Genomic DNA, 22,034 nt, shown 5'->3' on the forward strand with positions numbered 1-22,034 from the left:
AAGACCAGCAATGCTGCAAGTATTCTAAAAAGTTATATCTTTTATTCCTTAAGAGATGATCTTTTTAGCACAGAATGAGGCTATAGTACACCTTATGTTAAGCTATTAATTGCTGTACCTATAAAAACCAATCATAGGTATAAATTTGTAGATAAATGTTTAACTGCGTTAAGTCAATATCACACCTTTACACAAATCCTAGAAGTTCCACATAAAAAAACAGTTTTAATTGTAAAGCCACGTGGAGTGACAGGCATTTAAGTATTTATAAAGTAAAATTAAAAATGAAACGTTGAAGTTTCTACTCAAATCCAGTAAAATAAGTGCAGTTCAAAATGTAAAATACCTAAAGCTAGTTCAAACACAAGAACGTAGCCAGCGACGGGGTCCAAGGAATCCGGACCCCGCCAAATTACTTTTTTAGTAAACGATTATTATTATTTAAATAATTCAGTATTACTGATATGTACTGCTGAAAGATCGTCTCAACAAAGAAATGGGTCAAGAAATGTTTAAGGAACAAAATGGAGCCTTACTCTCTGTCCATTACGAGAAAATATCAGTTGTCTGGACCACCCCCACCATAATTTGTTCTAGTATGTTTTTCTTCAAATTTATTATTCTTTTGTACTAAAAAGAGCAAAAATGACAATTTAAACGTATGAATAAAATATAAGTTACGTACGTTTATTAGCTTCAGCTTTTTATATCAAGGCTTTAAACAAAGTGAAGTTTTTATTTATTAACAATGATATATGTAATGCAATCAATAAATAATTAGAACGTTTTCATAATTAACACTGAAAATAATAATTGATTCAAAAGTACTTTTACTCATAAACTACTTTCTAAATCGTTGTGCGATATTTTATAAAAAAGTATTGTACATTTTTTATGTGACGTCATTTTGTGAAGAATTAAGATAACTATCTTTATTGTTTATTGCTTAATGTATTTTAAAACACCTATAAAATGAAGCAAAATACACGTAGAACCTGTTTAAAATCGATTGGTAGTTTTTTGGAAAGAGACAAAAACTGCTATTACCCAAAAATTGCAGTTTTAAACCATATTAACACATTCCAAACTTAGTTTGTTTTGGATAAAACCTTGAATATGTAACATGAAATTCATATTTTCAATGTACATGAATAACTTAAATCAACAATTTCATGCAAACATAAAAAAGCAATCTTAATGAAAATAAAAATCAAATAGTCTTGAAAAATAGATTTTTTACTAAGGTAGGAGTACAAATAATACAGGTCTATTGACGCTATGGATGAAAAAATATTATTTAGTTACTCCAGTAACAAAAATAGCTCCTTGTTCAAACTTGGTCTGGACTGTGTTTTGTCCAACTCCAGGGGGCAGAGGGAACACGATATCCATTTCGTGGCTCCAGTCGTTTATCTGTAACATACAAGAGAAAAAGTTCAAACTTAGTCTGGACTGAGTCACTCCAGGGGGCAGAGGGAACGCGATGTCCATCTCATGACTCCAGTTACTTATCTACAACATACCAGAGAAATAGTTCAAACAGTCTGGACTGAGTCACTCCAGGGGGAAGAGGGAACGCGATGTCCATCTCGTAGCTCCAGTCGCGTTTCTATAACATACTAGAGAAATAGTTCAAACTTGGTCTAGACTGAGTCACTCCAGAGGGCAGAGGGAACACGATAGCCATCTCATGACTCCAGTCGCTTATCTACAACATACCAGAGAAATAGTTCAAACTTTGTCTGGACTGAGTCACTCCAGGGGGAAGAGGGAACACGATGTCCATCTCGTGAATCCAGTTTCTTATCTATAACATACAAGAGAAATAGTTAAATTTAGTCTGGACTGAGTCACTCCAGGGGGAAGAGGGAACACGATGTCCATCTCATGACTCCAGTTGCGTATCTATAACATACCAGAGAAATAGTTCAAACTTAGTCTGGACTGAGTCACTCCATGGGGAAGAGGGAACACGATGTCCATCTCATGACTCCAGTTGCGTATCTATAACATACCAGAGAAATAGTTCAAACTTAGTCTGGCCTGAGTCACTCCAGGGGGAAGAGGGAACGCGATGTCCATCTCATGACTCCAGTTGCGTATCTATAACATACCAGAGAAATAGTTCAAACTTAGTCTGGCCTGAGTCACTCCAGGGGGAAGAGGGAACGCGATGTTCATCTCATGACTCCAGTTGCGTATCTATAACATACCAGAGAAATAGTTCAAACTTAGTCTGGCCTGAGTCACTCCAGGGGGAAGAGGGAACACGATGTCCATCTCATGACTCCAGTTGCGTATCTATAACATACCAGAGAAATAGTTCAAACTTAGTCTGGCCTGAGTCACTCCAGGGGGAAGAGGGAACGCGATGTCCATCTCATGACTCCAGTTGCGTATCTATAACATACCAGAGAAATAGTTCAAACTTAGTCTGGACTGAGTCACTCCAGGGGGAAGAGGGAACACGATGTCCATCTCATGACTCCAGTTGCGTATCTATAACATACCAGAGAAATAGTTCAAACTTAGTCTGGCCTGAGTCACTCCAGGGGGAAGAGGGAACGCGATGTCCATCTCGTGGCTCCAGTTGCGTATCTATAACATACCAGAGAAATAGTTCAAACTTAGTCTGGACTGAGTCACTCCAGGGGGAAGAGGGAACGCGATGTCCATCTCGTGGCTCCAGTCGCGTATATGTAACATACCAGAGAAATAGTTCAAATTTAGTCTGGACTGAGTCACTCCAGGGAGAAGAGGGAACGCGATGTCCATCTCGTGACTCCAGTCTCTCACCTCAGAGACTAAAAAAAATGTTCGTATGTAAATAATTTCTAAAGTACATCCTACCGTACACCAAAATACTATTTCAACGTTATTACTTTAAAGTTTAAATTTACTGGATAATTTTAATCCAGAGTACAGCGGACTTTCTTTAAATTGTCAGTTTTTGGATGGCCTACGGATCTCAAAGTCATGTTTATGTCGCTTGTGCTACTCTGCCGTGAAAGACTTACCCAGAGTATCAGCTGATCACCTACTTGAATCTTCAGCTTCAGTTTTGAACCTGAATACAGGGATCACCTGTATATACAGGGTGTAACATAATCCTTAAACAAATTTTAATACATTGCTTGAGGAACCAAGAGGATCTAAAGAATGAATGCACTAGTGGTCCATTTCTTTTCGTTTATTGTCTGCCCGACCGTAGTTTTATTTTTTATTTAAGGAAGAAGTTATCCTAATAGTATCCTAAATCCGAAAGTGCCTTTGTTTGCTTGTTTTCGTTTCACACATAAACTATTCAACAGATTATACTGCAATTTTGCATGGACATTCTTAGGGTCCATGGAATAATTAATAAGGACCTATTTTTTATTTAAAAAATCTCAATGGAATACGTCCTACTGCCCTTCAAAATACCAAAAACCCCATCTTAGTCCTTAAAGTTACGAAATATTAATTAAAAGATCCTGTTAAATGCAATCAACTTTTTTGTAACACTGAGTTTGACAGGGCAACCATATGTTTAATTGATTTAATAATTATTTTAATAATAATATTTAGTTTTATAATAACTGTTAATGTTTGTGTACAAGAAGTTCTAGATACTCAAAACTGGTTGGCTTTTTTAACGTTACTACAGTCCGAAAAACAAGACTAAAAGTGATTACCGAAATGTTGCGTAAACTTCCTAAGGATTTTTCCTTATACCGGGACTAGATTATTTTGACCATAGTGGATTTCCCAGGTCTAAGTATGTATGTATTTTGTCATTGTGACTAGAAGGCAAACTCAACTATGGCACTATATTAATGGCCTTTAAAGTTCTTTGAACATTATTTCGTTGAGGCGTTTTAGTAGTTATTAAGATTTTTCTTTGACAGTTTAAAATCGAAGGTTTTTGTTTGTAAAGACACAGGTGTAATTGTATGTTTATTTTACAATTTCGATAACGTACAGTTCATCGGTTATAACTTTAGCATCTACATGTGAGTTCCATTACATATAATTATTGTTTAAATCTGCACTGTAAAAGTTTCCAATTATTGGTAAAAAAATAAACTGATACAACGATATAACGAAGGGCTTGACAGAACATAACGAAAGTCAAAGTCCAAAGGGCCAACCTTTCTGTCCTTTGATCTTTTAATACAAAATCGTTAGAGTTCTTTCTTGGAACAGCAGGAATCTATGTATTTAAGTTTGAAGTATCTAAGGACCTTTCTATCAAGGGTTGTCTTACGGATGGACAGACAAATAGACGGACAGACGACACAGTTTTAAGGAAAACGTGTTGAGTCCTTAATGAAGTAAGTTTATTGTTGTGCTGGCAGCCTCACAACGTTTCGAGGATTGGAATCTACACTCTTTTTCAGGTGACAAAAACACTAATATTCCAAAAAGAACTTTATAAATAATAAATATATAGTTTTAAAGATTAATTCGTATATTAGGTTTGTAACCCCTGAAGAAGAGGGTAGATTCCTATAATAGAAACGTAGACTTATAATTTTTGTAAATCCTACTACCCTTTCAAATAATCCATCGACAATAACAAAATATGATGACAAGTGTTGCCTCATCATTCCATAAGTATGGATGAAAATTTTGTATTATAATATTTAAGATTTTATGAAACATGTTCGTTACCTAGCAAACCTAAATTTTAATAAATTTACTACTTAAACACTAAGGAACTCAAAATGAATCAGCTACTTTTACCATATACCAGATTATGGCATACCTATTTGAACGATATAAAAACATTCTTAGTTTAAATTTAGTTATTGGTGATAAATGTTTTGAAAGGATAGTAAAACTTTGAACATTTTTTTAATTAATTTAAATTTTTTTTAGTAAAAAGGAGAAGCCGATCTCCTTTTATGCTTTATTATGCCCGTCCTCATGGGCCACTGGCCTGTGCGAGGATCTTATCATAGACGATAAGGGGGAGAGTCGATACAATACAAGGTCGATGGTGCTGATAAAAAGTGCAACGGTCACAGACAGGATTCGAACTTGCACTATCTTTAACTCAGACTCAAAGTCCAACGTCTTTGACCACTCGGACATCGGCACTCCCACAGTTACAATCGGTGGGGGGGGGGGGTGGTATTTGCCATCGTTATATGTTACACAAGTTACAACACTACGTTTCGAAGATAGAAAATCTACCCTCTTTTTCGTGTGTTACAACATAATACATGAACAAATCTTAAGTACTTATTATTTCTTTGCCGCTCCTTTTAATTTTTAAGTTTTTTTCACATATTAGTGTTTTTTTACAAGTAACGTTTAGATGTTAATACTTGACATATAATTTTATACATTTGTGACATATGATGACACATGACCGAAATCCTAATATCCTTTCATGAGAACATTTTATAGGACTATAACAGTATCAAATCCCACAATCATGCAGTTCCCACACAAATGAAACTGATTGAAATCGGTCTCAGGGTTACACGTTGATCACACGTTTTCCATTAAAAGATCGACTATCGATTATCGATCGAGTGTGTCAAAAATAAACAAAACTAAAATTGATACTTCATTTAACAATTACACGAAAAAAACTGAACTATATTATTGGTATGCGCACTCTAAAGCCCATGTTATATTGTAATCTACGTGGAAAAAAGAAATTTGGCGCAAATTTTATGTATGTTACCTTAATAACCAAACCAGTTGTGCAAATTTAATCCAGTTCGTGCTCCTGTATAGGAGATCCCGAGGTTCCTGTCCAGACGAAAAATGGTGAATTCCAGACAATTCCTCCCGTTATCAATGTAAGATGCTTGGGGAATTCCGTAAAAAAATGTTAATTTTTTTTCGGAATAGAAGCTTCAGTCCTAAAAGGACCAAGCGCTTCTTCCGGAGTGACATGAATGTCTAGATGAGCAAGGCTGAGGGTAGGGTCAGTCAACTTTCGAGATACACGAGGAAGAAATTAGAGCATTAATATCAGTCATCCCTCCTTAGAAGAAGGGACGTCCAGCTCTGTGCTAAGCCCTTCAGTCAAAGCGGACAGTGGGCAGCACTCCCTTCATGTTTGCTCAAGAACCCTTAACATTCAGGAAACCCCACCAACTCCTACATTCATCCCCGCAGTTGACAAGACCTATCGTTTGTACCTTTGGAACCCAATATTTGGTGGTTAGTAATGTGCCTCTCCCGGAAATCCATAGGATTGACCAGGTTGATGAGGAATCGGTTTTTGAACCAGTGTAGCTTCAGCTGGAAGGTATAAACCAGCTACATGTACAACCTGTTTAAAGTCGTGCGTTGTTTTTGAGAAAGGGATAAAAACTGCTATTACCAAAACATTCCAGTTTTATACCGTACAAAGCATTCCAAGTATAGTTTTTTATAATAAAGGCATTACAAATTTAAAATAGAATCCATATTTAAAAATCTATAAGAATCGCTTAAATCAACAATATCACGAAAACCGAAAAAAGAATGATTAACTAAAATAAAAACCGAATAGTCGTGAAAACTGATTTTTTACTAAGATAAGAGTAAAAATGATAAAGGTCTATTGATGCAAAAAATATTATTTAGTTATTCCAGTAACGATGATAGCTCCTTGTTCAAACTTGGTCTGCACTGTGTCTTTCTTGACTCCAGGGGGCAGAGGGACTACGATGTCCATCTCGTGACTCCAGTCGCTTATCTGCGACATACAAGAGAAATAGTTTAAACTTGGTCTGGACTGAGTCACTCCAGGGGCAGAGGGAACACGATGTCCATTTCGTGACTCCTGTCTCTTATATATAACATACAAGAGAAATAGTTTAAACTGGGTCTGGACTGAGTCACTCCAGAGGGCAGAGGGAACACGATGCCCACCTCTTGGCTACAGTCGCTTATCTATAACATACAAGAGACAGTTTAAACTTGGTCTGGACTGAGTCAATTCAGGGGGCACAGGGAACACGATGTCCATTTCGTGACTCCTGTCGCTTATATATAACATACAAGAGAAATAGTTTAAACTGGGTCTGGACTGAGTCACTCCAGAGGGCAGAGGGAACACGATGTCCATTTCGTGACATCTGTCGCTTATATATAACATACAAGAGAAATAGTTTAAACTGGGTCTGGACTGAGTCACTCCAGAGGGCAGAGGGAACACGATGTCCATTTCGTGACATCTGTCGCTTATATATAACATACAAGAGAAATAGATTAAACTGGATCTGGACTGAGTCACTCAAGGGGGGAGAGCGAACACGATGCCCATCTCCAGTCACTCCAGATAAGTGGGGAACTCAGTCACTTATCTCAGAGACTAAAACAAATGTTTGTATGTAAATAATTGCTAAAGTACATCCATCCGTATCCCAAAATACTATTTTAACGTTATTACTTTAAAGTTTAAATTTACTGGATATTTTTAATCCCGAGTTCAGCGGACTTCTCTAGAAAGTGTCAGTTTTTGGATGGCGTATGCTGAAATCATGTTTATGCTGCGTGAAAAAAACTTATCGAGCGTATCAGCTGATGACGGGTTTGAACGTGAATACAGAGATCACCCGTATATACTCGTACAGGGTGTAACATAATCTTTAAACAAAGTTTAATATATTGCTTCAGCAACCAAGAGGATCTAAAGAATGAATGCACTAGTGGTCCATTTCTTTTCGTTTGTTGTCTGCCCGACTGTAGTTTTATTTTTTATTTAAGGAACAAGTTATGACACATGTCCAAACTCCTGCTATCCTTTCAAAAGAACATTTTGTGTGGCACTATAACAGTATAAAATTCCCCATCATGTCGTTCCTACGCAAATGAAGCTAGTTGACATTTGTCGCAGGGTTACACATTTATTATACCTTTTTATTAAAAATTCGATTATCGATCGAGTGTGTCCAAAATGACTAAAAATAAAGTTTGATACTTCATGTAATAATTATATGAAAATAAACTGAAACTATATTATTAGTCTGCGCACCCAAAGCCCATATTTTATTAAAATCTACATGGAAACAATTATCTAGGTAGAGAAGATGGATTCTAGACAATTCCTCCCGATATCAATGTACGAGTTCTAGAGATGCGTGGGGAATTCCACCCATATAAATGACAGTTTTTTGCTCTATTGGGAAAAAAGTTTCCACAAATTGCACTTAGTCCTAAAAGGACCTTTGCGCGGCTTCCGGAGTGACATGATGTTCTAGATGGACAAGGCTGAGGGCAGGGGTCATCTACTTTTGAGATACACGAGGAAGAATTTAGAGCGTTAAACTCAGGCATATATCCTTATAAGAAGGGGTGGCCAGCTCTGTACCAGCATCTCCAGGCAGAGCGGACAAGAGAAACATTTACTTATGTCTAGGCTCGGAGCCCTTAACACTTAGGAAACCCCACTATCTCCAACAGTTATACCCGCAGTAGACTAGACCTATCAATTTACCTTCGGAACCCAATATTTTGTGGTTAGTGATGTGCCTCTCCCGGAAATCCATAGGGTTGACCAGATTGATGAGAAATCGGGTTTTTAAACCAGTGTAGCTTCAGCTGGAAGGTATAAACCAGCTAGATCGTCTTGGTAAAGACAAATAACATTTAGCCTCTTTGGAGTTTCGAAGATTCTGGTTCGGGGAGTTGATGTGGATTCAATAGAATGTGATTCTTCGAAATATTTTGGGGACTTTGCTTGCAGACCGATGCGAGGGAGAGGTCTCATGCGTTCCATCTGCAGTTATTGACAGTTGGAGCTAGCATAACAAAAAGATAGGGAACGAAAAATTCGAAAAATTATGTATACCTAAACCAGGATTCCCCAGGGTTCTTTCGGTATCCAAATTAAGTCGCCCAGTGATATCTTCACTGCAATCGAACATTTTCAAGGTTTTATGACAGAGGATACAATGGGTTCCAAGTGCAGGATTTCCCCGAGTAATCATTACTAGTAATAGAGATGGCATAATCAACCAAATTACGATGTTCGATGATTCCCTGTTGAGCCCCTTAAACTTCCAATAATTTGTAAGCTGTTGTTTTTTTTCAATCCAATTAACTGACCTCATTAATGGATATGATATCTTTTAGTCCACGAAAGAATGACCAAGTGACAATCTTTCGGTGTCTAATAACGAGATGTGATGAATGCCTACCATGGCTCACTAGTGGCTTTTCAGAGTACAACAGAATATTAATATAGGAATCAAAATAACCCTATGCTTCAATAAGTTCAAACAACATTTATAACGGCAACGAATGTGTAATACTACATAGATGTATAAGCAAATGAAATTCGTGAGTTGTGCAGAATGAGTGCAGCTTTTTCACTCATCTTGTTTGGTAAGAAGTTATCTTCCAGTTGAACCTCACCACTCAGGGGTCGGGATCATCTCACATACCCTGACGCCAGTACGCCCCTGAGTGCGGTATAATGGCGTCTGGAGTTTAATTGAACACTGCCAAAGCGAGAAGATGAATAGAACTGCATAACACCAAACTCCTAGTGTTTCAAAGTTTGCACCAGCACCAACTACAACCTTTGAACTGCAACTAATATTACTGGATAGCCATTCGTCTTATAGAAGAGGTTTATTTAATATTTAAATATTATACTTCAAACGTTGGATTTCTTCGTGTCGAAAAGTTTTTGAAAATGTGCTTTCCCAGTAGATTTAAAAAAATATCTTGTTGGTTGGATTTTCTGGACATTTCTGGTAGGTACAGTTACCCTTGGATGAATTTTCTCAACTTGGACATCTGTATTTTAATACTTAACTACCGTTTGGCCAAACACTTGCGTAATTGAGCATCATCCACATCACTGGCATTCCCATGTAGTTTTTGAAGAAAGCTGTCAAAACCATACGCAAATTTTAGGTGACCTCCCTTGTAATCGGACCCGAGACATCTCGGTTAGAGAGCCAAGCTTTAAAGCCGGCAACAGTCTAGCGCGCCAATCTTGATCTGCGCCTGCGCCGTTGCTACACCTGCGCCGTTGCTACGCCTGCGCCGTTGCTGCGACTGCGCGTTTAGTATTTATTGTGAAAACCTTTTACCGCGCACGCACTTCACGTCTGACGAACCATTTTGTGCCTGAGAAGTCTTGCCAACATTTCAACACTCAGTGCGAGTTCATAATTGGTTCAAGTATGGAAAGTAGTGGCATGATTATGATAAGCGCTTCGCTGATAATATTTTGGCAGCGGCTTTTAAACAAGAAAGAACCTAACTGGAGTGTAGCCAATATGTGTAAGAAACGGTTCAAACCTATGCTTGTCATGGTTTCTAGAAATTAGCGATCAATGATAAAAATTTATACGAATGTCTGCTACTGACTTTTAATGTTTTTTAAAAATAGTTGGGCCAAAGATTACCAAAAAGAAAACAGCTGAGAAAGGCAGATTCTCTTCAAGACTGTAGTTTTTTTCGTTCTGTTTAATCATTTGTCTTTTGAGTACTCCTATTCAATCAAGGAATAAACTAGTAGAACCCTTTTATCTTTTTTTCTTACGGTTTATGGCATTCACCCATGCTCTACGATGAAGCTCTAATTTTAATTGGGAAGTCTCTAATCTTTGACTGGTTTGAACTCACCCCTGTCTTCTCTCCCCTCTTCGCCACGACTCTGACGCCACCCTGTTCCACCTTGACTTTACAGTCACTCTCCGTGAACGGGTCCACGGCAATCCTGAGGACGTAGTCGCTGCCCTGGACTTTCTCATTGATGGCAAGCGAACGTATCGTCTGAGACATGAGGTTCGGAAGGAGCCTCCCTGAATACAAAACACACTATGTTTAACAAAATAATCTTGGACTTTGCATGAATGTGGTCTTCGCATAAAGAATATACTATTCGATTTTGATCTTTTTCATCTCAGAGAGAAAGGACACAGTAAGAGAAAATCCTGTTAAAAATGAAGGGAAGTGTACACGTATATTCAAATTATAATTCTAATTTTAACCGTTCAAAGCTATAAAACTGTATATATTCTTATTTGAAGTCAAACAAATAGTGAAAATTGGGTTAGAAGTACACAATTACTTTTCAGCATTCACTTGGAAAATCTGTAATATATTTAATTTTTGTACTACGGAGCTGCGTAAGGTTAGATACTCTCATACGTATGAGGGTTGCATGAATTAAGAAGTGTATTATTGTGTTATCGTACCATTCGTTATTCCTTTCGTATGTGTATTCGTTATTTTGTTATTTATGGAAATTAGTGTCGCTAACAATATTTAAAACGTATAATTTGTGTCACAAAATTGATTAATTTACCTCAAAACATCATAGTAGCCTACTTAGTTAAAATATTGTTAGCTACACCATCCGTGTAAAAACACCGACCAAATCAAGTAACGCTTCTTCCGATGCATTTTCAAGCTAAAAGAAAGTGGCAATAATTTTCAGGTTAGTTTGAGCTAATTGCCAAATGCAGCTGTCGCCTGAGTAGCGAAGAGCGATCAGGTAGAGGCAGTCACGGTTATTGAGTTGGAAAACTTTTGAAACTGTCGCAAACAATTTGTCTAATTCGCCCTTGAAATCTGTCAACAAGAAGAGTTTTATCAGAATTCGATTAAGTTCAACGCTGTTTATGTCTGCACAGCATTGATACCGTTTCAGTTCAATTACATTTTTAAGGAACGAATTCAAGGAAATACGTACCGTAATTGTAATGAATTAACACTCACACCTGAATGAGATTACATAGTTTAAGGAATTGAATTAAATTAACATTCAATGCCGTGTAACACAAACACCCCTGGTGATTCACAAGGTGATTACATTGTCTCTGGTGATGTATCATTGTCATAAGGGCGATTAGAGTGATCGCGCACAGTTAAGTACACAAGTAGGCCGAATACCGGGATGGGACTGTTTTGTGTATACCTAACTTGAGTTGCCGTTGACATACGAAACGGCTAGTAACAACATAAATTCTTCCAAGCTGTAAACTAGATCGAAAGTGCATTCTTGCTAGTAGAGGTAAAGGTGGTAATATGAGCCCCTACTTTCTTTTTTGTAAATAATAATTTTATTTTTTTATTTTTACCAAATTATTTGTGTTGGACTTCAACTAGAACATTTGGTGAATATATTTATAAATAATGCAGTCAATTAATTAAACATAAAGTGAAATAAAAAATAAAAAATCAAAACAAGACTATATTGTTAAAAAAAAAAATTTCTGTGCTGGTATTATGAGCCCCTAAAGTAAATACATGGAAAAGAGTGTTTAAAAATGACAGTCATACAAAAATATCCTATATGAAAATTGTATTTTATTAATTACAAAACTTTAACAGTGTAAAAAAGGTGTAAACAAACAGAAAATATTTTTATGGTCTGCAAAAGTCACAAACATACACATCTTTTTTCAGCCCCAGCACAATCATTGTGTGCCCACCATTCACACATCATGCACTGGATCCACAGTTCTCCTCGATGATCGGCTGAGTAAAGTCCTTCACAAAACATACAGGGCGTATGCTCATCTCCGGGATTATCAACTCCCACAGGCATTTCCAAAACTGACTCTCCGGAATTGACGGAGCAGTCCGATTCATCTGAGTCCTTGTCTCCGAAAATTTTCCGTTTTTACAGACTTGACAGTGTTTTTTGTCTTTGTTGCAGACTGGATTTTTTCCTTTTTCCTTTTCTCTGATTCTTCTTTTTTAGCGTCAGTCAATTTCTTTTTTTCCGCTGCTTCTAGCAGAGCATTTTTTGTAGGGTGATGATGTGACCAGAGCAGCTTTTTGACGGTTTCGGTCCTTTGTTTGAAACTTTTTTTCTTAGGTTTGGGTACAGGCCATATATCCTTTGGTGACACAGCAGTTGTCGAATGTTGTTGTTTTCCACATTCACACCGGATGGACCTGCAAGGTCTAGGTCTTCAGTGGACGGTCGAAATAAGGTGGATGTGATGGGTTTGTAGGTGGGCTTCGGACTCGGGCGGTTATCCTCACTTAGACTTTGGATAATCTCTTCAGGATCATCGACGTCCTCCTCTGAGTGTTCAAAGTTGTGTACCATTTGAGGCTGTGTCGGCTTTCTCTTTCTTGCTTGCAGTAGGGTTTCCATGTCGAATGTCTCTTCAGATGATGGTGCAAAGTCTGCAGCAGTGAAGACATTCCTGTTGCATGGATACAATCCGGTTGTTTTAAACCCATTCACAGCTATCGACCCTGTCTGGCAAGCTAGGTACGCTTGTCCTAGAAGCTCTGCAATGTCATAGGGTCCCACTCGTTTTTCGCCATGTCGAATATACCGGCGTATTTGTTCACTGTAGTGGTGTTTTATTGGCCCCAGGAATGACTTGTCTAACGGTTGTAGCTTATGTGACGTGTGTGGGGGCAAACTAATGATTGATATGAAGTTATCCCTCGCAAGATTCACAATATCTATGTTTTTTGTGTGAGAGTTGTGACCATCTAGGATCAGAAGTACAGGATCTTCTTTTGTTGGCTTAGTCTTCTCAATAAAATGGCGTAGCCAGTCTGTAAACAGGTTTGATTGTATCCACCCTGAAGGGTGGCACCTACCAATCGCCCCTGGTGGAGCACCTTTCATAAGCAGATCTGTCATGTTTTTTTCTTGGGAAAATTAACATGGGCGGAATGAAAGTGCCCCCTGCGCTCATGCAACAGATGACAGTCACAAGAGAGCCTCTTTCAGCTGAGCTAAGAGCTCCCACTTGTCTCTTCCCCCGTAAACCAATCACTCTGGGAATTTTACTCTGAACCACAGATATCCCTGTCTCGTCGACATTGAAAAACTCTGTCGGCTGGGTATTTGTGTTTCCTATACTCAGCTTCTAAGATGTCGAAGAAATTGTTTACTGCCTCTTCATTGAATCCATTTGCCCTTGAAAATGAAGTTGAGCTGAAGGTTTCAATACAGATAATACATCCTTGTGCCGCCTCATAAAATGGTCGAACCAAGCCCTACCAGCTAACCCTCTGTTTTGAACGGATTTTTATCCCGTTTCTTACACAAAGTTGGTAAGCTATTCTGCGAACATCTTGTCTGGTGAGACCGTAAAACTTGCTCTCCATCTGAAGCAGGTACTCAACAAGCTCCATTTCAGCTGGTCTCCCATTATAGTTTTCCTTCCCAGACGAGTGGCAGCTGCTTCTTCTGGTGGCTTGTCACCTCGAGCAAGTCTTTGCAGAGTCGGTCTTGGGACAGAAAATTTCTGAGAAGCCTTTTTCAATCCCATTTCTTTGTTCCTAATCGCATTTATTGCCATGACCATATCATCGGTATTCCAATTTTTTCTTTTAGGTTTAGGTGCCTTGCTTAAACTCTTTCGTGGCATCTGAAACAATAAAAGTAGGAACACAAGTTGTAGTGCATGTAATATGAGCCCCTTAAAGATGGGGCTCATATAACAGGCACAGAAGGGGGCTCATATTACCGACATCGCCATATTGAATTTCCTTCATCCATAATCTATCTTTGTTACTGTCTGAATTATTTATCACCACAATAAATCAAAGCTTAAAACCTACTCTATTAGATTACTTAGCCTATTAGAGTTACTGCAATCGAATAGTAATCATAATTAATGGCTAAAAAGTACCTTTTTAAAGTTTCTTAGTTGAAGAAAATACGAACACCTGTTGCAACCACCAACTATCATCAATAACTGAACCAGAGTGCTCTAGCGGCCTAAACAGGAACTTAATACAGTGTTTCCATCGATCCCCACTAGATTGCGTGCGCTGTATGACCAGATATATTGGGGGCTCATAATACCTACAGGGCTCATATTACCACCTTTACCTCTACACTAAATCATCGGTATGATCGAATGAAAACATCGACTGTACTGATAATGGTATCAATAAGTTTAATTAATCTTTCTGGTAGTAAATAAAAATGTATATTTTAAACCAAGCTGTGTGTCTATACAAGAAAAATTAGATCCCGATTCGTGAGCTATTTAGTTTAGAACTGATAATAGAATAAAATTGGCATTAATAAAATAAAAACTTATTATTGATTAAAAAAAAAATAAAAAACTACAGATTTTGGTGCTTTGATAGTATCTGGAAGCGATCAGTTCATGGTTTCTGCTCTCCAAAAGGAAGCGATGTCGGTGAGAAGGAGATTACTCTGTCCCTATCTACTATTTGTTATCAGGCTATATAAGTAGGTAAATACATACTTACGCATTATAAATATAAAAGAGTCAACTAGAGCTCACGTGATCTGAGCTTGAATATAAGTACTATCGAGAGGGATGATTTCCTTTTATCGCAAGAAGTGCGGGGTGGCGCTGGAGGCATTGATGTCCAGAAGCATATCTTATCGGTATTTAATGGTCTAAGGTTGGAAAAGTACTGATAGGAAATGCTCCTAGCCATCAATGCGATAAAACCCTATACTTCTTGCGATAAAAGGAAATCATCCCTCGAGATAGTACCTAAATTCAAGCTCAGTTCACATGAGCTCTCCTAAACGTTATCTTCAACTTTGGTTCTACTTGTAACATGTTTTTGATAACCTAATCTAAACCTACTTATATTTTGTTTATTTGTACACGGCAATACACCTTTTTACGTTTAATTAATAGTGGAGAATGGATGATTAACATGCAGATACAATGATATAACAATAAATACTAATGCTACAATAGTTTTAAATATAACAAAACAATACTATGTATTGTAAAATCGTTAACATAAGGCAACTTTAATAGCAATAAATTAAATTAGAAAATTAGACCTAATAACAACATAACAATATACATAATAATAACAACATCATATTTTTACATGAACCAAGATTTAGAAGACAACTACTCAATCATAATAAAATTATAGTAGCTAATCTGTTTTTAAAGGCAGCAAGAGAGGAACCAAAAAAATCAACTTCAGGACATACGGCATTACCAGTTCTCATTAGTCTAGGTATAGTACTGTGGTAGTGGTAGTTTGTAGGATGGTGATGCTTGCAGAAAAGCTGACAGTGTCTGGATCCACGAAGAACATGAAGATTAACCTGGCAAAGAATTTCCGGACAGCCGATGAGACCATTCAATAATTTTTGCAAGAAACCCATGTCAATTAATATTCTTCGGGATGCAATGGTGGGTACCGTAGTTGAAGACTGAGTTGAATTTCTTGCATATCAAGCTCCCTGTACCGGAAGCCAAGTTTGATGCCGACCGTAATATAATATATATAGCGTAATAACAAGTAGTAGATAGGGACAAAGTGGCCTTTGTATAATACCAAGTAGTAGATAGGGACAGAGTGGCCTTTGTATAATAACAAAGTAGTAAACAGGGACAGAGTGGCCATTGTATAGTAACAAGTAGTAGACAGGGACAGAGTGGCCTTTGTATAATACCAAGTAGTAGATAGGGACAGAGTGGCCTTTGTATAATACCAAGTAGTAGATAGGGACAGAGTGGCCTTTGTATAATAACAAGTAGTAGACAGGGACAGACTGGCCTTTGTATAATAACAAGTAGTAGATAGGGACAGAGTGGCCATTGTATAGTAACAAGTAGTAGACAGGGACAGACTGGCCTTTGTATAATACCAAGTAGTAGATAGGGACAGAGTGGCCTTTGTATAATAACAAGTAGTAGACAGGGACAGAGTGGCCTTTGTATAGTAACAAGTAGTAGACAGGGACAGAGTGGCCTTTGTATAATAACAAGTAGTAGATAGGGACAGAGTGGCCTTTGTATAATACGAAGTAGTGGGTAGTGACAGAGTGGCCTTTGTATAATAACAAGTAGAACACAGGGACAGAGTGGCCTTTGTATAATAACAAGTAGTAGACAGGGATAGAGTGGCCTTTGTATAATAACAAGTAGTAGATAGGGACAGAGTGGCCTTTGTATAATACGAAGTAGTGGGTAGTGACAGAGTGGCCTTTGTATAATAACAAGTAGAACACAGGGACAGAGTGGCCTTTGTATAATAACAAGTAGTAGACAGGGATAGAGTGGCCTTTGTATAATAACAAGTAGTAGATAGGGACAGAGTGGCCTTTGTATAATACCAAGTAGTAGATAGGGACAGAGTGGCCTTTGTATAATAACAAGTAGTAGACAGGGACAGAGTGGCCTTTGTATAATACCAAGTAGTAGATAGGGACAGAGTGGCCTTTGTATAATAACAAGTAGTAGATAGGGACAGAGTGGCCTTTGTATAATACGAAGTAGTGGGTAGTGACAGAGTGGCCTTTGTATAATAACAAGTAGAACACAGGGACAGAGTGGCCTTTGTATAATAACAAGTAGTAGACAGGGATAGAGTGGCCTTTGTATAATAACTAGTAGTAGATAGGGACAGAGTGGCCTTTGTATAATAACAAGTAGTAGATAGGGACAGAGTGGCCGATGTATAATAACAAGTAGTAGACAGGTACAGAGTGGCCTTTGTATAATAACAAGTAGTAGATAGGGACAGAGTGGCCATTGTATAATAACGAGTAGTAGATACAGAGTGGCCTCCTTATTGCCAACATTGCCTCCTCTCGGGAAGCAGAAAACAAGAACCGATCGTCCTAATGGCATGGAGTTTTCACAGTAAATTAAATAAATTCTAATAATGTAGTTTATTTAGCTTCCCGGTAAAGTCTCCGGATAGTACAGTTAGAGGAATTTAGCTGTGCTCGTAGGGTCCTAATACTACCCTTTCAACAAATAAACGCTATCTGTGTGGCGGGTTGCGTTTACGTCCTAGCCGCTGAGATGAAGGCGCAACAATCTCTTGAACGACTTTAAACTCACGATTTCGATTTGCAGATTAGTATTGACAAATACGTTATTTTTAAAAAACACGTTAAACAACACTATAACAACTGAAAAACAAGGATATTATTGCTATTATTTGGTATTCTCCTATTATTTTATTCCACAAAAAATCAGTACTGTCACAAAACAGACTGATTGCAGTGAGTTTGATGAGTTAATTGGGTCAATACGATTCCTGAAAGGAGGGTTTTACCCATGAGTCACAGGAAATGTTTTCGGGACGCAGCGCATAATGCTACCCCGCCATCCCTCCCGGCTATCACCCACCACACACTCAAGGTCACGCGCGCAGCTAAAGTCCTCGAACTGTACCAAGTTACTTAATGGTAGTTTTAAATAACAATCAATCCTAGTTTTGACTAAATTAATGGGTGATGATTGTACAACTGTACTTTAAGGACGTTGTTACAGGTGTGCAAGTATTATTACTACTGTATTAGTATTTAAACAGGTCTAATAATACTGAAATTGGTATTAGTACGTACCTAAAATGTTCCTATTTAGTCGTGGAAACATATTAGATCAATACGAAAAATTTAGAAGATCTTGCACAATAATTTTAAAAAACAATTTGGGAAAATGTAAACAATCAAATTTTAAATTGTCAAAAGCAGCTGTGCATGAGTCACAGATAATATAACTTATTTAGCTTATGATCTAAAACTAATCTGTATAAAAACTGCAACTTTTATTTGACAGAGCAGTTGCCAGTCCTGTATAGCCAATTTTACATTTTTGATAGTCTTAGATAAAAATATGTTGGCATCACCGTTATTACGAATCATGACATTGTGTCTTTATCCCGATTTCCTCAAAAGGGTAAAATAAATCTAATATACATACATTTATGTATAGTATATATATAATTATATGCAATGTGTTCGTCGATATCTCAATACTAAAGCAACTAGGAAAAGATTAAATGGAGAATATAAATTATTGCACTTCACATACAGTTGTAAAGATTAATTTAGATTTTTTTAATGTCACCATTTTTCAATATGGCGGCTAAATTCTTATGGAACATCCTATATCCTGTTTGCAATTTATCCAAGGACGGGTTCGGTATTTATTTTCGGAACGTACCACCTTGGTTTTAGTTTAACATTTACGTAGCATATAACTAAGATTTTTGCAATTGAATACAAAGAAATAAAATGTATAGAAAAAAAGTACTCAGGGTTTAGTTCGTTAAGTCAGTTTTATTCTTTATAACTACAATATGAGAGTGCGTTATTCATAAAGTTTTTTTGGTCTTGGAGGGGACCTATGGATTAACCACTGCTTTGATCAACCTTTTTGCGGCTTTGGTGATCATAGTTTCCTAATCTTCCATTTTGTATTCGAGTCGGTGATTTATTACTTAGATCATGGTTTTATTACTGATCTTGGGCACCATACTAATAGTTCACTTAATAATAAAAAATTAATTTTCTAATACATTTGAAATTACACAATAGTGAAATTGGGCGAAAATGGATAAAAATAACTAATTGGCTAGTAAACGAGTAAATATCTGTCAAGAATGAAACTGTTTTAAAATGTTACTTTATAGGTGGAAGAAAATATAGGGTGTGTCATAATAAATGTAAAAATTGGGCGTCACAGGTACTGGAAAATAGTGGCAATATTTTGAAATTGTAATTGAAAATGTTTGATGGTCACTGAAAATTGGCCTTCGAAGTACCTCGCTTTACATTCTAATATATTTTTTCGTTTATAGATACCAGTTTGGATGCATGTAATGTTGGGTAAATTTAACCCATTCGATGCCTTCCCGATATGTCTCACACTCGGTTTCCTTCTTAGAGGAAATTTCCATATCCAATAAAAATTAGATGGTGTGCTAACGCAGATTAGTTCTGGACTTCTGGACTATTTCCGGCTCAGAACGGAAGTAGGTAAAAGTGAATATACTCAATAATCTAGCAAAATAGGTTTAGATTAGTAGTTTACCAAATAAGTCTTCGTCGACAGCGCCTGCATAATTTTGTCCGCTGTATCCATTCGAGACTGTGCTTATATTGCCGCCAAAGAACTGAAGGTGCTTACAATTATGAGCTGCAATTCCAACAGTTAATAGTGTGTCTAGGCTTTTCATTAAAATTCCTTCATTTTTCTAACAGAAAGGAAAAATACACATTTTCTTATAAAGTGGATCCAAGATAAAGCGGTCGATTTCATGCTGTGAAATATTACAGAACTAGCTTTTATGACTTCTCTACTAAGAAGTTAGAAGTTCTAAACAAATTTTCGTAAATACCCCCTGAGAAGGAAATTAATCGTCAGCCGCGCTTGGCGAGGGTCGAAATAAGGGCACCAAAAGGGTTAAAATTTAAAATGATGATTTATTTCTTACATAGTTATTTTTTTAGTTTGACATACGTATAACCTATCGCCAGACACTTATATACATGTTAAATCTAGTAAATATACCCAGTCCCTTTCAGTGAAGTATTTCGGTCTCTGTGTCTAGTTGTCTGGCGGTGATATAACTATCATTTATGTGTCTGAATATCTGTTACAAGTGTGCCAGGCTAGAAAAAAATACTATTTGAGATCAAATGTTTTTTTACATTTTTAACCCTTTTGATACCTTTCCATTTCGACCTGCAGCAAAACAACTGTGGCTGATAGGGTGTGTTTATAATGCGCAATTTGGTTTTCACTTCCTATACTATAAGTACACTAGGACAAAACGGTTAAGTCCAATGGTATTAAACCCCTTTGCTCGGTTTGTTATGCACAAAAAAAATTATAAATTGCATTATCCTAACCAACGTCGAGGAAGGTTTTAACTGCAAGACTCTGGACGTTGGCGGCTGGAAAGATCAAAGCCCAGACTGTGAGATAATTATCTGTTTCCCTTAAGATCCTCCCCTCCACCCCTTCACCCATTTCCTCCTACACCTTCGCGACAGCTCCGCCCTTTCGTCGTATGGAACATATGATACTATATATCGTAATCATACCAGTTGTTTTTTATTTCATAATTACTGTAATTTACGTGATCAAAATCGCTAAAATCGCCAAATTATTTGTCACTCCAGAGGATGGAAAAACGTTTCTATCCGTGTTTGTTCACACGATATATCGAGAATGGCCTGACATATATGTTTTGAAATTTTGAATGAAGCCTCATTTCTATATAGGCTACCTAGCGTTCAATGATGAGACTCCATGAGATGTGGCTGGAGCATTACATTTAGTCATCTTTGTTGTTTGTAATCACGATGGAAACGAGAAAATCGCAGATTAATAAATTAGTAAACACAATGACTACAATCGCATCCATTTTAACATATAACATGTTATACTACTATCTGTAATATACCTTGAAAAAATCTTACTGCAGACCAGTTGACATGAAACTTCATTTCTGTATACACAAGAATGAGTTCTACGATAGGGGTTTGAATTCATGAGATTTGGTTTAGCGTTATCGAAGTCTTTTACTCAAAGGCTAGTACGATGTGTCCATTATCTGCTGGGGGTGAAAAAAACTTATGGCGTACTCCTACCTCGTTATTTTGAGAATTGGCGATTATAAATTCAAAAATTATGATTATGTATACACGTTTTAAAATTCACATCGGATTTTGAAAGTATAAGAATGTTATTCTTATTAGTAATGTCCTTTTTTAAAAGCGGACCTGCGTAAAAATATTAGACTAGCTTTTGTACGAAGTTATATTTATTAATTATATACAGAAAACTAATGACGGGGTAGCAATTGCTTACATCTATTAAAAAGATTGGTTCAGAAAATTCGGCTCAATCCAGTTATCTAACCTAAAATTTAAAAGTTTTTCATGCTAATGCAACCTTAGAATATAATCCAAACCAATAATAAAAGTCTTTGTGATTAAACAAGGTTATAAATAACGCAGCTATGGTGCGAAAGGTTAATTCAATACGCATGTTGAGTTTAGCTCCAGTTCACCTCCACTTAGTGCAGCGTCTGGAATCTGACGCTATCACAGACTTGACTCCTGGAATCTGGAGTCATGTTCGTCTGAAAGGATCCAAAACTGGAGCTAAACGCTCTGTTCACATTGAATAAACTCTTCCCATTACAGTTCCGTTATGTGTAGAAAACTCGGTTGCTCCACTGTGCTTTAGAGTCGTGTCAGAAACATCGCTGGCACTCAATTGTGCACCTGATGAGACAATGAGACTGCCTCTTCACCTATATTACACTATATCTTGTAGTCTAGGTGTCGAAACGATGCAAGGAGCTTCTTCATCGCCGAATTGTGTCCCATCTCTTCAGACGAAGAT

General features: G+C 37.2%; 2 protein-coding genes across 5 annotated transcripts in view; one reads left to right on the plus strand and one right to left on the minus strand.

Annotated features, from left to right (window-relative positions):
* Positions 1-22,034, plus strand: part of LOC124367243 (regulator of G-protein signaling 7) — a 539,841-nt gene that overhangs the window by 105,118 nt on the left and 412,689 nt on the right. The gene's annotated exons all lie outside the window — the stretch shown is intronic.
* LOC124367249 lies at positions 1,216-18,395 on the minus strand. Of its 2 annotated transcripts, none has more exons than XM_046823944.1 (3): positions 18,239-18,395; positions 10,570-10,748; positions 1,216-1,413 (listed from the first exon to the last, which is right to left on the minus strand). In XM_046823944.1, exons 1-3 carry the CDS (start codon positions 18,267-18,269, stop codon positions 1,294-1,296), a joined length of 330 nt encoding a protein of 109 aa, XP_046679900.1. In that variant the 5' UTR covers positions 18,270-18,395; the 3' UTR covers positions 1,216-1,293. The 2 variants fall into 2 exon arrangements, with proteins under 2 accessions (XP_046679900.1, XP_046679901.1); XM_046823945.1 differs by lacking the exon at positions 1,216-1,413 and adding an exon at positions 6,494-6,682.

The sequence above is a fragment of the Homalodisca vitripennis genome, chromosome 8 (genome assembly GCF_021130785.1).
Source record: "Homalodisca vitripennis isolate AUS2020 chromosome 8, UT_GWSS_2.1, whole genome shotgun sequence".
Classification (NCBI taxonomy): domain Eukaryota; kingdom Metazoa; phylum Arthropoda; class Insecta; order Hemiptera; family Cicadellidae; genus Homalodisca; species Homalodisca vitripennis.